Source organism: Vipera ursinii (genome assembly GCF_947247035.1).
Source record: "Vipera ursinii genome assembly, chromosome: 7".
Classification (NCBI taxonomy): Eukaryota; Metazoa; Chordata; class Lepidosauria; order Squamata; family Viperidae; genus Vipera; species Vipera ursinii.
In genome coordinates, this window is record NC_139521.1 from 13,521,700 (window position 1) to 13,539,602 (window position 17,903).

The 17,903-nt window shown below is 36.5% G+C and overlaps 1 protein-coding gene across 1 annotated transcript; it reads left to right on the top strand.

Annotated features, from left to right (window-relative positions):
• The first annotated feature begins 4,925 nt into the window (after positions 1-4,925).
• Positions 4,926-17,001, top strand: FGB (fibrinogen beta chain). Its single transcript, XM_083366984.1, has 9 exons — positions 4,926-5,292; positions 5,489-5,506; positions 8,303-8,515; positions 9,456-9,639; positions 10,844-11,071; positions 12,344-12,457; positions 13,270-13,392; positions 15,274-15,559; positions 16,413-17,001. Exons 1-9 carry the CDS (start codon positions 5,194-5,196, stop codon positions 16,639-16,641), a joined length of 1,494 nt encoding a protein of 497 aa, XP_083223110.1. The 5' UTR covers positions 4,926-5,193; the 3' UTR covers positions 16,642-17,001.
• The last annotated feature ends 902 nt before the right edge of the window (positions 17,002-17,903 follow it).

A 17,903-nucleotide genomic window follows, 5' to 3' on the forward strand; every position in this document is an offset into this window, starting at 1 on the left:
CGACGGAAGTGACGTTTCGGCTGGCATCTGGAGCATGCGCAAAAGCGCGCCTGATTGGCAGAGCGAATCGATTCCGGACGGCTTGGGATGGGGGGGGGAGGGAAGGGGAGGTAGATGCGAGGCTAGCGCAGCGGTGGGCAAGCTCGGCTCTTGTAGGGCTCATGGACTTCAACTCCCAGAATTCCTGAGTCAGCTGCGCTGACTCAGGAATTCTGGGAGTTGAAGTCCATGAGCCCTACAAGAGCCGAGCTTGCCTACCCCTGGGCTAGAGATAGAGGCGCAGGCAGGGGTCTTCGTGGCAGCAGCAGCAATGAGAGAGCTGCGAATAGGAGCGAGGCGGAAGAAATAACGGCGATAAATGCCCTTATAAGCCTATCTTTAATGTCTGAGCCTTACTCCAAGGTCCACGCGTGGAGGAAGTGCGGCTTAGCCCGGTTAAATTCGGTAGATTTGCTTACAAACTGAACAGGGTAGACCGCAAGATCCACGTTCTGCTCTTGTCTCTCCTGTTCCGGATTTGCTTCAAAAATCAAAATCGAGTTTGGAAAATTGTGAATCAGGCAATTCCAAATGTTAAAAAAAAAGTTTTCTGAAAACCAAAATAAAAATGGTTTGGAGAAGTTAAAACTAGCTTTGGTGCTATTAAAGCAATGGGAACCTTAGAAGCATAGTAAGTTAAAAGTAACTTTTTTAAAAAAATCCCATTTATATCCCGCCCTTCTCTGAAGACTCAGGGCGGCTTACAATTTAAGCACAAACCAATGTGCTTAGCAATAGCCTTCATTCTATGTATATGCCTGCTTATTAGGGCTTTTGCCCCCCCCCCCAAGCGGCATTATTACAAAGTCAGCTTATTGCCCCCAACAATCTGGGTCTTCAGCTTTGATGCTGTTAAAGAAATGGAAAACTTAGAAGCGTAGTAAGTTAAAGCTAGCTTTGATGCTATTAAAGAAATGGAAAACTTAGAAGCGTAGGAAGTCTACTATACTTACTATATAATAGTAATGGTGTGTAGTAATAAAGATTGATCAAGTTCTTTTTTTGCAGCCATTCCTCCATCTTTGGGCAGAAAAGTAGGTTGCCGTGATTTGTGATACCCTGATGAGCTCTGATTTGCGTTGGTAACAAGATTTGCTAGCAGTAGAGGATTCCCGAGATAGTTGATCCTTAAGGAAACTCATCGGAGAAGAGCCTAATGCTGGGAAAGGTTGAGGGCAAGAGAAGAAGGGGACGACAGAGAATGAGGTGGCTGGATGGAGTCACTGAAGCAGTAGGTGTGAGCTTAAATGGACTCCAGAAGATGGTAGAGGACAGGAAGGCCTGGAGGAACGTTGTCCATGGGGGTCGTGAGGGATCGGACACGACTTCGCATCTGACAACATCAACAAGGGAAATTCTGGGTTATCATTGGGCCATGTTGCATCCAGGCTTTGAGAAGTATTAAGAAAAAAAATATAGAATTTAAGTAGCTGCAAAATAAATGCTTACACCTGATTAAGGTCAACCAAAGCTAGGCTTTGGGTAAAAAATGCTGAAGTAGCCTGTTAAAAAATGGAAAGCACTTGAGGCAGAATGGTTGCTAGATTTTTGTAAAAAAAAGTTGTATGGGGGAAGGTTAATGGAGTGTGATTTTTTTTTAAAAAAGGCAGTCACTCCAGATATTCAACAAATATCAAAAATATGTTTTAGAGCATTATGAAGTTTTAATAGCATTTCAGAGTTGTATACATCTTTGTACAACTTTCATCCTCTGGCTTCATTTTATATTTTGGGGCAAAAAGTGTCATTACAGAGTCTGAACAGAAGAGAGTGTAGTTCAGCTTTGTTTCAGAACAAAGTACCATTAAGAATTATATCACTATCAAAAGATAGGGCTATTTTTTTTTTCACCCAAATGAAAAAAATGCCAAAATCCAAACTGATGGAAGATTTAAGTTGGTTGGGGGTTGCAGTTCAATGCTTCTAGAGCAGGGGTCTTCAAACTTGGTCCTTTTATGACTTTTATGACTTTGTGGATCAGCCAGGCATGCTGGCTGAGGAATTCTGGGAGTTGAAATCCATAAGTCAAAAGGGCCAAGTTTGAAGACCCCTGTTCTGGAGGCTACTACGTTTAAAACAATGCTGTAGTGATCTATATTTTAAATCTCAAGATTTGTTGAATTTATCACAGTTTGGGTTTAAATCTGTTTATTTCCTAATAAAGAAATATCAAGCTTTTGTTGCTGAAATTATCATCTGCAAATAGCTGGGCATTTGTGGAAAGAAAATGTGTAAGATAATATGGGCAAAATGGGCAAAACTGCACATATATAAGGGTAGGGTTTGCACCATGATGCTATTGCATGCATTTTGAAATAACCTCAATTTGTGGCAGATAACCAATGCCAATAACCAAAATATGGGATGACATACAAAATTGTAAAGAAACAGGTGGCCATCAACAGTTTCAAAATATATCACATATACAATAATTGAGCTTAATAATGGATTTTAAGATTTTCCTTGGAATAATTTTCATTAAATATATTGATATTGAATTTTTAATAGTTAAGTGACTAAGAACTATACCAATCCATTTTTAAAAAATCAGCCATTGATTTATGTGTTTGTGTTATAAATAAGCAATAGAAAAAGAGCTGTCTCTTTTTTTTTCAAAAAAGTTATATTTAAAAATGTACATTTGGATTAAATGTTCTATATGCTGCTATGTTTACTCAACTGGGGCAAATGAAAACTGGAAACTGCATTAGTTTTCAGAAAATGTTTTGTTCGTTTCCTTTGTGATTGCATTAGGTTCTCATTTACAAGAAGTTACTGCTGCAACAGATTACAATTTGAGATATCAGAGATAGACTTTATGTTTGCTTTGCTGTTTGAAAAAGAATAAACTTGCAACACCACTTGTGAAAAAACACTTTTAAATAAATAACTAGAGGGACACATTGCTTATATTTGGTCAAAAGTCTCTGTTCCTGGTGCTATGCACAAAGGCATAGCATTGATATGAGAGTCACTGAGCAGTGGCCTTGACTCACCTGATAGGACAGGATATTTCACCACTGTTTGAATAAACAATGCAAGTTAGCATCTCTGTCCTCCACTGGCTAAATAAATAACTTGGTAAATGAATGAAAAACCAAGGAAGAACAAAATGCCTACCAACAACTTTACCTCCACTTCTGTTTACATTGAAAACACTATTCTCCATCCAATGTTAGCAATGCAGCTTACTTATATACCTCATTCTCATAAAAAGCTCAGGCAAGACAATATGCTATACGCTTAGTCATAATAGTTCAGAGAAACCATGATTGTCCTGTGTAATCCGTTTGTCTAATATGAACTGCAGTAGCAAATAGACATCTCTCTAAGCTATTGCAGTTCAAATTAGGCAAGCAGATTACACAGAACAATCATGGTGGCTTGTATTGTGTAACATTGGTCAACAGGATAATAAATATAGTCAAATAATTTCCCCTAAATGCTGCAAGACATTATTTGTGGTCTAGCTGGGAAGAGTATTTTGTAATGTTAACACTGCTTTGGCGCACTGTGTACTACTTGAACAATTGCCTATTTTACTTTGCTGATTTTATAGGTCATTGTTGGATGCTATATTCTACATTTTCCTGTTATAACACTGGTGTATCAATAGATCAAACTATCTGTACATCAACATATCAATGAAATATGTTCAGGAATGGCTAATACAAAAAACATCAAATGTGGCATTCCTATATTTCATATTATATATGTTCAAATTTTAGGGTGCTGATTAGGTTGCACTCCAGAGACCTTATGACAAATTTATCAGAAGTAATTAAGATGTTGCGGTAAGAATGGGGAGGCCCAAGTTCTAATCCTCCATCAGTCATGTAAGTTCACTAATTGTTTTGGATCAAATCTTATTTCTCAGCACAATCTGTTTCATGAAGATGTGTAAAATTAGGAAGAAAGAGTTTCCAGACTTCCCCTTCTAACTTCAACATCTATTACTTTATGGAATTGGATCACAATTCCTTCATCGGACAGGATGCCATAGAAGGAATATTTGTAAAAAGAATACTGGTAGATGATTTTGAAGTCTTTTAGTTGCAGAATCTTCTTTTCCTAATTTATGTATTTATATGGTCACCCATCTTAATAACTGAGCAGCTAACACTACAATAAACCTGCGTGTGTGATAAAATAATATATCCATCAAAAATTTGTTCTGTCAAAGATCAAGCTACCACAGAAAATATACGGCAGTATTTTGAGCAGTAGGATAAATTCAGTATCGTATAATATGGCTATACCAATTCTTTTAGCTTCAGCTGGCCTAATAAAGATTATTTCCCTATTATATAGTCTTGGGAACTTTTCTCAAACTTTGACAAGCATCTGCAGAAAACTGAGTTGATGTCAGAAAAAAAATAACATAGTGATGCCATAACATAAATCCAGACCTTATGTTCTTCCATCCTAATTCGTGATGCAAACATGAGTTGTTTTTTGTCACTTTACTTTTCCTGTAAGGGTTACCATTTTTTTTTTGTCCAGTTAAAAAAAATGGTATCCATTATGTCAATAACCATGGGATTTGATTGAATTAGGACAAAATACAGTGTGAATTCCCAAACATAATTTTCCCTGATACAGAAACCCTGTTTTTTATGCAAGGAACACATTTACCATCCCATTCACAATTGTTTTTCTTTATGCAAGCCTTAAAGCTCAATTATACAATAAGGTTTGTAGCTGACAGATACATTATGTTTTTACAAAGTGGTGCTGTGCTTCAGGTTGACATGTCATTTGACAGTACAAATTAAACTGTAAAGAAGAATCTTCAAATTACAACAGCTGAAGTTGCTATTAGTCAAAGGTATAAACCAAATTCAGAGAAATGTGTTAAAGCTCCACTGAATATTGATACTTTTGAATCGCCTCCATTTGATTTCTGTAAATGAGCAGAACTATATGTAAAAAAAATCAGCGTTTCTGGGCTTAAGCTTATACATAGCAAAAAAAATATTGCTCAATTAGTGACTGTCCAGGCACAATAAGGTTAACTGTTAACTATCTGAACAACAGTTGGACCTATCAGGAATCAGTTAGTAGCCATCTTGGTGACTCACTTATATAGGGACTTGGATTTACCTTCCTGAATTTGGGGAAAATACTGCAAAGTTGTTCAGGCGACTAAGAATCATGAAACTACTATTGCTCTTTCTTCTTTCCGTTGCTGTGGTTAAATCTGGTGCCATTGTGGTTGAATCTGGCGACGCTACAGACTATGATGACGATGAGGTTAGAATATCACTTCTTTTTTATAGTAGCATATTTTCCATTTCACTTAGATTAAAACGTATTTCTAATTTGTATAGACAAAAGTTTAATTTTTCAACTTAACCTAAGAAAAAAGTGCTGCACTTTTGCACCATCTGAGTACCTATTTTCAATTTTTTTCTCTTCATTTTCTTTTCTTCTTCTTTTCTTCATACAGGGAACTGAAGCACCACCGGTAAGAATCTTTTTTTCTTAAAAATAAAATAAAATATATAGCGTATATATGTTTATACTTGTTTTTGTGATAGACTGGGTTCTGATAACGGGTTAATAGTTTCCTATCAAATTCCTTAATGCAGAAAAATCCACATACAGAAAACCTGAAATTGTCCGAAAAAATTAAATTCCAAAGCAAATTTTATCCCTACTTGGAATGAAATCTGGCAGATATAAGGGGAACCAGCATCATTTATGGTAACCTTGTACTCCTCTGGTTATGGTTCTAAAAAGAATGTTAAAAAAAGAATATGAAAGTGTTTTTCATTCCTTTATGTCTGTGGAGTTTCTCAGCCATCCATGTCATTCCTATAGTTAAATGGGTGGAGTATAGAATCATTGATCTTCATAATGCACACTGAAGATATTTGAAACAAATTCCCATTGTCTGAGTAGTAATCACTGAACTTTTTAGAAATTAAATATATGTTCTATATTAGTCTAAAAGCAATATTAAATTTACTTAATTTAATACATACACTTTTATTATGCTTAATATACATTTGTAAATTAATTTTTAAAATTTTTGAAATGAAATCTGGTATTAGATTATTTACCAGCAAAATATTATACAATTAGTGACAAGCCATATAGCTAATATATACATATATGCATATACGTAACATATACATATACATGTGTGCGCACACACACGTGTGTGTGTGTGTGTGTGTGTTTGTGTGTGTGTGTATGTAACCTAAGAAAGAAAAGCTTGTTTCTCTTCATATTTGTAGCCATAGGGCCTCAAGTTCTTCATTTGCTATCTTTTTAAGCAGAAAATATTTTAACTGCTTTTCAACTTATTTTAAATGTACCTTTTCTATAAAATATCATGTGAGAAATTTGGGAAATACAAAACCAAGCTCTTCCATGATTTTTGAACTCTGATTTCTTATATCCAGATACATAGCCCACATCCACAGAACCACAGAATATGTATAACCCTTAAGATCTTCATGTCATTAAACTTTTTTCCAAGTTACTTTAAACTGATATCCTTCAGCTTTGTTTCTTTTTTCCTTTTTTGCACATGTGAATTTTTAAATTTCATTTGGTTAGTCTTGGTGATTTATTCTTAGGCCATATGTTCAGCTAAGGTGGGCTTCCGTAACTGGAATGCAAAAATTTGGATGACTATTATTAGCCTTCCATTTTTTTTTTCTTTTCTTAGTCCAGCAATAATGTTTTAGGATTAAACTATCCGGGTTACTTACGGGAGCACCTGCGGCCGGCATCAACTTCCCTTTGTCCAGTGCGCTCCCACAGAGAGGGCCTCCTTAGGGTCAAAGAGTGTCGACTGGCAGCCCCCAGGGGGAGGGCGTTCTCTGCGGGCGCGCCAGACCTTTGGAACCGTTTACCAGTTGAGCTCCGGATGGCTCCCGACCTTCGCTTCTTCCAACGTGACCTAAAAACATATGTATTTGAACAAGCCGGCCTGCTCTGATGGGTTTAGGGGTATTTTAATATTATTGTATTAACTTATTGAATTGGGCTGTAGTATTTAATATTTTTTTTTAACTTTTGTATATTGTATTTGATTGTATTGCCCTGTACACCGCCCTGAGTCCTTCGGGAGAAGGGCGGTATAGAAATTAAATAAAATAAAATAAATAAATGAATAAACTATCCAGCACCCTCTTTTCCCCAGCAAAAGCTGTATATGTGGAAGGGATAATATTTGGCAGCATTAAGCAGAAGGAGGTAACGTTTTTCGCCATGCTGTTTCCCTCTTCTAATCATATATTTAGAGGCTTCTCCTTCTCCATATGGTTTCAGATCAACATTTATTGTGCATTACATTGAACAATTTAGGGGCTACCAATATAAATCCTGCATACAAACACATTTTGGAGGTGTGTGTTGCTTGCTGCTTCCTTCAACAAACTAACACTTGAAAGTAGTTCCCCCTACATTCTGTGTGGTTCCAACCCTGACGGCGTTCCATAAAGCCATCAAGACATAGTTGTTCTGTCATGGGGTGAAATGGATGGGGCTCGTTATTTGGGCTTGTTGATGGTTACTTTTTTTTCTGGTCTGTATATTGTTCCCAAACCCCATTTGGATTTAAGTTTGTATTGATTTCTATGTTAGTTATTTGTGACCTACCCAGAGTCAGTTGGAGTTGGACAGTGTCTAAATTGAATTAAGTAAACAAAGAGGTTGGAATCCTATTTCTCCATTTTTGGGAATAAACCCCATTGAACTAATGGGTTTTACATTTGAGTAGAGATATATAAGATGAGAATTAATTTGTTAATGTTAATTTTGTAAAACCATAGCTCAACCACATCATGCTTGCAATCATGAATCCTTTTTTCTGAGAGTAATAGAGCTTTTTTCTGAGTAGGTATATAGTGTGAATTAGGACTCTGCAGCTGTGCATACTACAGTATAATAATAGAATACAACAGCCCTTTGAAAGAAGAGGTGGTATTATTCTGTGGAATGATGGATAATTACTTGTTTGTGCCTTAATATTTTTCTGTGGATAGAATGAGCTAAGCCTAATGGAAAGAATGCACACTTATTTTGGTGCCAACTTGATATCCCAAGGAAACTCAGGATATAAATCTAACAAAATAATAAACCCAAGAAAAATACAATACACAGAAATATGGCACAGCTTGTTTTCACATGAGTTTGCATCCCTTTTTTTGAGAATTTGATTGTCCATGTTTTTTGCTAGAAAATTTTTTGTCTTGAAAATTCTGTCTGTTTGCAGTTCGTAATAGTATTTTTCCTTTCTGTTAAATAGATTGAAGGAAAACATGGGGGGGCAGATGCACGAGGACACAGGCCATTGAACAAGAAACACGAGCCACTTCCGACTCTCAGACCAGCTCCCCTTCCTCCGGTTGGTGGTGTAAGGTATCGAGCTCGTCCAACCAAAAAACCTGTTACTGGTGCAAAGCCAGGCCCAATCGTTTATCCTGATAGCGGAGGCTGCAAACACTTGGCAGAGGAACTGGTAGGTGTTAGTTGTACTGAGGTAAAGTTGGGCTAGAACAGGGATAGGCAACCTTGGCTCTTTTATGACTTGTGGACTTCAATACCCAGAATTCCTGAGCCAACCATGTTGACTGAGGAACTCTGGGAGTTGAAGTCAACAAGTCATAACAGAGCCAAGGTTGCCTATCCCTGGGCTAGAATATTTAAGAATAAATAATACATTGCTTTCATTAAAGTTTCCTTTGCAGATTTATTGTGTGTTATATTACATTGAATGTTTATATGCATGTCCATTTATTATGTGACCATTTGCTATAATAATAATAAACCATCTCAAATAGAATTCACGCATACACGCACACAAACATTGATTCCTAGGAAGATTGTTTTAGAACTTTTTTGTACTCAAATTAGGTGGTTTCGACAATTGCTTGAGTATATCATCTCTTTCACTATTTGCCTGATATGATTCAATAAGCGGCAGAGATGTCAACTGATTTATTTGTCCTTTCTTGGCACCAAATTCAGAATGCTGTTAGGCTCATTTCCTTACCACGTAACTCTGCTTGAAGAAGGAAAGGACAGGACCAGATAGCTGAGTCTGATTCATATATATTTTTTTAAAATCCTTTAGGGCTCCTCCCCCACTCTGGGGAAAAGGCTTCCATATTTCTGCAAACCTCCATGAATAGCACCCTTTGTCTCACTAGATCCATTGATACCCTACATGTCATAAAGAATTATTACATGGGAAACATTACTTGTATTGGTGCGAGGTGTTGTTTAAGAGGAGAGATTTTTATAAAGCTCACAGCAAAAACAGAAAAGGACTAATCGCAATCATCTCGTTTAGTGCAGTTTTGATACTAAAGAGAGCTATCCCAACAGAAGCTTTTTAAAGGTTTTTTTAATCATTTATAATTTTGAATTAACCTATTGAATTTGTTGTTCTTTTTAAGGGTGTATTATGTCCCACTGGTTGTGAGCTGAGAACTGAACTGTTGAAGCAAGAAAATACAGTGAAGCCAGCTATTAAGGATCTAGCAGACAAAGCACAGAACCTACACCAATCCTCTACAACTATTAATAACTATGCCCATTTATTGGACGAACGTTTAGCCAAAAGACAGAAACAATATAAGGGTAACGCCTAATAGAGTAATGTGTCAAGCAGTAAATTAATATGTAGGCAAAACTACCTTGTTTTCATCATGAAAGTTTTGGTTTTTTTTTTTAAATGAAGGGTAGCAAACAATATGAACCTGCAACCACATTCTACAAAATACGTACACATGAGTCAAGTACACTTAAATCCCGTGATTTAAGTCCCAACCGTTCTTTTTCAGACGACAACTGGACTTTCTTTTTCCTTCGAGACGTTTTGCTTGTACAGAACTGAAGCAGCTTCTTGGATGAGAAGCGAAATGGCTTCAAGTAAAAACAAAGTCCAGTTGCCTTTTGAAAAAGCAGTTTTGGAACTACTATGAGCTGGATGATGGAGAATCTCCATAGACACGTGATTTAAGCCAAAAGGTTGAGAAGTGATGTAGACTTAATCAATAAACCTTATATGGTAGAGACGCAACAATTTTCTACTTTCTGTGTCTTTGCTATAATATCTATAAAAAATAATTGTAATCACTGTTGCCTTTTCTTTATAGTTATACATTATGTAATGTAAATAACAGTTTACTAGTATAATCCTGTATGTATTTATTTAAAAGTGAGTCCTACTAAACTAACAAAATTAGAGCTGTGGCATTCCAGTCCACAGTCTACTTGCAATCTTTTAAATAGACTTGCATATCTTTGGTTGCAAAATCTGCTTGTGAAATTTGTCATGCATATCAGTACGTCAAGTTAGTCACTTCAATTGGTTCTCAATCTGAGTAACTAGTGATTCCAAATCCTGGGTTATTAAATGCTTTTGATGACATTTTCTTTCATTTGTGACCATTAACTATTCTTCCTGGGAATGATGAGACCTATAATAATCTAGGAACCCAAGAGTGAAAACTACTTAAATTAATAATAGTATCTGTCTTGGGTGCTGGATCCAGTAAGCATATGTTTGCCTCAATCATTGGTGATCTTTGTCAAAGAGGAAAAGGGGAAGAAAGTTTTGGACCTGATTTATAAAACTAATTTGCAGTTATTTATTTTGCACATAGTGCCACCTGTTCATAGAAATTTACAAAGATTAGAAAACCTGTCTTCTTATATCCTGGAGTGTAGTAGAGGAATTAGAAGAAAATGGAAAGTCTTAATATCTTGTTCAATGTATTTTGTTGTTGTTCTTTTTAAAAAGCCTACCACCTCTTTACATTAATTTCTTTTTTTTCTCCAGATAATCAGAATTTAATTTCCCAATATAACAGAGAACTTGATGAGCACTACATTTTCATCAAAGAGAAATTAGATAACAGTATTCCATCCAGTTTACGACTTCTTCGTTCAGTTGTGGATACTCTGAACAAAAAATTACAAAAACTAGAAAACGCCATTACAGCACAGTTGTCTGAATGCCAAACCTCTTGCACAGTTTCTTGCAATATCCCAGTCGTGAGTGGCAAAGGTAATGTTTCAATTCTCCCACTTGCTTTGCTCTAGAAATGGGACAGATTCTTAGACAACTTTGGATACCACTATATGGGGAGATCCTTACATTTCAGTCTCCTCTGAGAGACTTCCTGCAAAGTCAACATTGCCCATTGCTTTGTATCACTGGATTACCGACATTTATCCTGGATAATTGCACTACATAATACTGATGCACCTTTTGAATCCAACATCCCTAGATTCTCATGTTGTCCCTTATGGCCCTTGTAACTGGCCATTGACAGTTCTGAGATGGAAATGAGAATCTTCAAGGACTACATGCCAATCTGGTTAGATGTGAGGCCTGTGATGTATGAAACTAGAGTTATGTGTGGATGGGCTACCTTTACACTTTGATAACCTCCTTCTTTCCTTCCTTCCTGGAAATGAAGGTTTTTTGTGACTACGGAGAACCTTTGAAATTAGGTTAAGAAATGCTGTATTTATAACTCCACAAGTTATCCTTTCTAGCCTGTAGCAACCTGACTGTTTGTGGTTTTCCTTCCTCTTATTACTCAACTATCTAAAGGAATACGTGAGAACTAATTCTTGGACTTTTAAGTTAATAGTAGATATTTTAAAAGTATCTATCACTTGTACTGTATCTCATGGGCTCATCTGCACAGGTACTTTGTCAGGAAAGATTGCACTCAGATGTTGTTTGAAGTTAGACAACAAACCCAACAGAAATCTTGACTCCATAAACTCATTGTCATATTCAGAAATAACAAGTGCATCATCGATGTGACATGGCTTGATAAATTCCATTCGTTCGGATAAGAAAGAAGTCATGAATATAGAGAAGATTTGTCTAATGCAGAAGAAATAAATAAAGATCTATCAGTCTCAAATTTTACATCCTAGTCATTTTCCTCCCCCCCTTGCCTGGTTATTCTTCCCTTAGCCTTGAGAGTTGGATACATAAGTTCCATGTTTATATAATAGTTATTTTTTACCTCAGCACTGATGGCTTCTGTATGGCCAAACTCAAGCCTTACAGTGGGATGGACAAAAGAATTTCCAAGTCAGCATTTCTCAATATGCATTTAGTCCTAGGTAAGGCAGAGATCCCAGAAGCAAACGGACCCTTTAAAATACTCTGATAGATGTTTATTGCAGATAAAATCTTCAAGTCTTCCCGCGCAGTTTAAATTATATTATAAATTTATGTAGTTGAGACAATGCCTTATTCCTCTGTTCAGAACATTTTTGTTGCTCGCTAAACTGAATAATGGATTTCTGTTTGCAGAGTGTGAAGACATATATAGAAAAGGAGGTGAAACGTCTGAGTTGTACCTTGTTCAGCCCGATCCTTTCTTTAAGCCATTCAGAGTGTATTGTGATATGACTACAGAAGATGGAGGTAACTGTTAAGCTAGTATTCTTAATCAAAATTGTTTCACATGATGGATCCATTGCCTTTATAAAGTCAGTACCTCTTCAGGTACTGTATGTATACCATGATAAGAGCAAAAAAAACAAGAACACCCACTTCTAAATGCTGGGATCTTATTTTTTTAGGCCAGGGGTAGGCAACCTCGGCTCTTTTATGACTCATGGACTTCAACTCCCAGAATTCCTGAGTCAGCATGTTCTAGGCCAGACATGTCAAACACAAGGCCTGGGGGCCAGATCCGGCCCGCAAAGTGGTTTCATGTGGCCCACAAAGCCATCCTGGAAACAGTGAGGGAACGGCCCCCACTGCCTTGGCACTTGCCCCAGTCCCATCTCCTTCTACCAGAGACCCTCAGATCTGTCCCACTCCTGCCCAGGCCCCCATAGGCACCCTTGATGCGAACGATGTAGAGCTGGCCACGCCCACCCAGTAGGCCATACGCACTCTAGCCATGCCCACCCAGTAGGTCACGCCCACCCTGGCCACACCCACCCGGCCCCCTGAGGGCAACTGCAATGCTGATGTGGCCCTCAATGAAATTGAGTTTGACACCCCTGTTCTAGGCAATAGACTGAGCATGGAAGGGAAGGGCAAATGATTGGCTAAGCATAACAGTGTTAACAAGGTGGAGTCCATTCAGAGTGGGAAACCTACAAAGGTCATCTGGTCCCTTCCCCATCCTCTAGTTCTGGAGCTTTATGGAAATATTTCAGGAAAGTGGACTATATAATTGTTTTATGATTATAAAACTTAAAACTATAATTTATCATTTTGAACAGGTTGGCTTCTAATTCAAAACCGCCAAGATGGGAGTGTTGGCTTTGGAAGAAAATGGGATGCATATAAAAAAGGGTTTGGAAATATTGCTTACAGTGGTGGTAAAAACTACTGTGACACCCCAGGTAAGAATCTGTTTTCCAGCAGTGTTTATCAATACATAATTAACCATTGTCTCTGCTAAGCAAAATGAAACATAATATTTTCTTGTGAAATAATTTTTTTTGATTCAAAAGTTAAAATACAAAACTCAAAAAAATAATTCGCAGAAGCAAATAAAAAAACAAAGCAATTAAAAGTGCATTAAAAACACAAACACATATAAATATATTAACCCCCCCACATTGAATACTGATAAATATATTACAGCAATATTAGTTTCCCACCCCTTGCAAAACAGGCTCATTTTTTTTCAAACTTCTAATTCTATTTACAAATTATTAATGTGTCCTGTATCTACTATATTAATGGCCAAATAGTTAATAGGAAGAACAACAAACAAACCAAAAACAATATTAAAATTTCAAAACCCTCTGTTAACAAACTATTATTGTATTCAACTCATAGAAAGTGTACTAGCTCTTTATACTTTAATCTATCCGAAGTCATCCCAAACAGTTAAATATCAAATATCCACGATTGTTTCTTAATACCATCTCTTATCAATTGTTGTTTGGTTAAATACAGTGCTTTTTTTGTAAAAGAAAAAGGTGCCAGAACTCACACATGTCATACAACCCACCTTGCCTACCCTACAAGGTTCCATCCAAAAAAGGTGCTGGAACTCCATTCTGAGCGTTCTATGAGAAAAAAGCCCTGGTTAAATATAATAGATCCATTCTTCAAACTGAAGTTGTTTTTGAGTTAATTATAATAAATCCATTCCCCAATCTCTTTTAATCTTCTTAGAGAAAACCAATTTGGTCAGTTTTCTCCTGTTATAAAAGAGGGCAAGCCTGTACTTTGGTTTTCCGCAGTTCTCACTAGAAAGTGTAATCTTCAAGATCTCTCATCCTGGGTGGGTCCATGGTTGTTTGATAACCATCTTGGGTGATTCCTAAGTGCTGCCATTCAAATCCAGGCACCAACCTGCCAAAGCTTGGCAGCAAAATTAGCAGATCATCAGCAGGAGAAAAAAACAACAACCTTACTCTTCAGCAGCCATTTTGGGGAGGAGTCTGAGACTATATTTCCTTTTGTAGTCTTTGTTATTTTGATGTTTATTTTAGACTGTTCTATTATCTACATTTGTACTCTTCTTTCAGGTGGGAATACAAATCAAAGTGTCAGTTTTGGCCTTTCATCTTTTAAATTTGTCAGTGTTTGCTTGAATTTTCTATTAGTGCATAAATTAAAGGAATGTCAAGAAACATTTTTCCTTAATTGCCTAATAGTTGTGGAACTTTTCCTTCCCTAGAGTTTCCTTAGAGACTTCCAAGCTACATCTGAAGTTAAATACATTACCTGCAATCTAGTGTAAAGTGGTTTGATGTTAATATAATTAATGCAGAGAGAATCTCTGTTTTGATATAGACTGCCATGTTCAGAAAAAAAGTAAGGTTTAATTCTTCATTCTTGCCATGTATCAGTTTAGAAATATCCCCTGCTACTAGCTTTCCATGCATTGTCGTCTCACTTCAAAATGAGCCAAACTTTGTGGAAAGGACAGGGAGGGGGATTTTCTCTATGACAGTTGTCAATTTCTATCAGCTGCAGTTTGGTTCAGTTTTGGTTAGACCTGCATTTCAGAATCTTTGTCAAGTTGCCTTGACCTCAATTAAAAAGAACATTCAAGCCACTAGTCCCCAGCAAGTTGCCATGCCATTCTTTTAAGTATGGAGTCAGAATACTGCAAAAAGGTAAATAAGTACATGTAAATCAGTTTTTCCCCCCCATACATTCAGAATGACTTTGATTCAGTTATTATGGTATAGGTTTATGACAGGTTGAAGAGACTGCTTAAAATTTGATGAAAAGAGCTTCAGGGGATTTATTTTGTGTCACAGGTGAATATTGGCTTGGAAATGACAAAATCAACCAGATTTCCAAATTGGGGCCTACTGAACTTTTAATTGAACTGGAAGATTGGGAAGGAGCTAAAGTTACAGCCCACTATAGAGGTTTCAGTATTCAGAATGAAAACAGCAAATACCAGCTCTCTGTTAGTAACTACAGGGGCACAGCCGGAAATGCACTTTTAGAAGGAGCTTCACAGCTATTTGGTGAAAACAGAACAATGACAATCCATAATAGCATGTTCTTCAGTACTTTTGACAGAGACAATGATGGATGGTAAGTATATGCTTTTTCACTTGGTTTCCTTATAGTTTTATATAGCACCTGCAAAATGTTTTTGAAATTTATTTGCAAATCATCCTCCTACAGAGGATTTTGGGGTAATTTTTTTTCCATAGTTCCTTATGAATAAGCTCTGTTGAACTCGGTGAAATTCATTACTGAAATTCATATGATTTGTCCAGTTTTTATCCCACTTTTCCTGTGGGAACTCATGATGGGGTGAAAAGTATTATTTCTTCCGTTTTTCTCCCCAGCACATGTATGTTGTGAAAAAGTGACTGACTGAAATTTATCTAGTGAGTTTCCGTGGTTGAGATGGACTTGAATCTCAGTCTGTTTGATTTTAATCCAACACCATTACCAATCTAATTCTCCATTAGAGGTGTATAGTGTTGCTTTTCTATCTGGGAAAGATTATAAAGGGTAGCCCAAAAGTAAAATTATGAGTATCCAGTATTCATTTTTGGGACAACTGATCTCCTAGAGCAGCTAAATCAATTAAAAAAACTAACCTTATCTAGGTAAAATATAACTGTTTCTGAATTTGCTATTCCATATATATAAAAATTATGTTAAAGCAATACATCACATTGCTTTGTTTAGGGTTTAAGAAGGTTTCAGGTACAGTAAATATTAAATGAATCCAATTTATTGGGAAACACAGATATTTAAAAGTGCAACAACTCAAATCAAGGAAGCCAAAACTAGAATGTTTCTATTAGTTTTGTTATATGTGTCACAGCAGTGAATATATACACATAGTAAGATAAGGCAAGATTCATAATATGTATTTACATTTCAATTATGGTATCTATTCTTTTAAATGTTTTGTGTAATTAATTCATAGGATACACCCAGATCCCAAAAAGCAATGCTCTAAAGAAGATGGTGGTGGATGGTGGTATAATCGTTGTCATTCAGCCAATCCAAATGGCAGATACTACTGGGGTGGACACTACACCCCAGAAATGGCAAAACATGGAACAGATGATGGGGTTGTATGGATGAATTGGAAAGGATCCTGGTATTCACTCAAAGAAGCGAGCCTGAAGCTGAGACCAATTTCCCAGTCTTAGTCACAATGATTATTTAAAGAAATAATTGCAAGTTTCTGTGTTTACATCTGTTTCATGATACTCAACTTTTACTTTGCATAAGAGCAGCAAAGAACAATAAAGCAATTCTTCCTTGATGGATCTGTTTAAATGCATTTTGATAAAAATGGAAAGACTACGCTGCAAATGAATCTACCAACCCATTAAAACAATGTTCCACGTGAAGTACGGAAGGGCAGTACTGAAACCTATGTTTTGCTAAATAAATATTTTATCCTAATGTCTGCCCATTAGCTCACTTATTGAAAAGTATATTCATAGCAGTGAGTTTTTGTTTCACATTTTTTTTTTAATAAAAGGAGCCACGTTCTATGGACAGGATGCTTTGTCTTTCTAGCTTCCTTCTTAGTATGCAAAAATGATTATACCATCAGTTTCAAACAATATCTTCATATCTTTTTTTAACGTTGTTTTCAAAGCTCTTAGTATGTTTCTGATTTTCTTTTAATCATTGGAGACTCTTCTGGATTTTATACCGCAACTTCTCAAGTCCTGCAAAGGCATGTTAGAAAACTATTAAGGTTGGGAGTTTCATTTTCAATATATTTGTAACACACACACGCTATGTTTAGACTGGGTATGAGATAAATTCATAGATTCATGTCATCCTTGTCAGCAGATTGTAATGGTTTTACAAACAACACATATCTTCTAAGTAAGTCCTACTGTCATCAGTGAGATTATTCTCTAGAAGTATAGCCTCATTATCTAGTTGATAGGTTAATACTTAGCAGATAATAGAGTTTAGTATTTTCAGGATACTGTTAGCTTGGTTGTCTCTTCGATCCTTTGACAGCTTGGAAGTTTTCTGTCATTTTCCCCAGTGCTCCAAAAATGCTACCATAACATTTCCTCAGAGGAGGTAAATTGAAATGATGATTAGCCTCTAGCCTCTTGGTTCCAACAGTAAGATAGGAAGTGCCTTGCTGGATCAGGCCATTGTTCCCTCAAGGCTAGAAGTCTGTGTTACATGGTGGCCAACCGGTTGCATTTGGAGAATGCACAGATCTGGGTTAAAGGGCATACCCCTTCCACTATTCATCTACATCTATCATACATACATACCCATCACACTATTTCCATTGAATGTCGTGCAAAAACAAGAAACACTAAGACAAAGTCATTAAAAGCTTGAGATAAAAATGTAAAAATTTATAAAGCCATAGCTACATTCACAAAGTATCGTTCATTGTTACATATAGTGCCCTTTCAGTTGGAATTCT

What these genes read in the sequence shown, in the direction of transcription:
- FGB (XM_083366984.1), top strand. Translation starts at nt 5,194, where the DNA reads ATGAAACTACTATTGCTCTTTCTTCTTTCCGTTGCTGTGGTTAAATCT. An exon ending in AACACTTGGCAGAGGAACTG is followed by an intron (nt 8,516 to 9,455) that starts GTAGGTGTTAGT and finishes GTTCTTTTTAAG; the next exon opens with GGTGTATTATGTCCCACTGG. An exon ending in AAACTACTGTGACACCCCAG is followed by an intron (nt 13,393 to 15,273) that starts GTAAGAATCTGT and finishes TTTGTGTCACAG; the next exon opens with GTGAATATTGGCTTGGAAAT.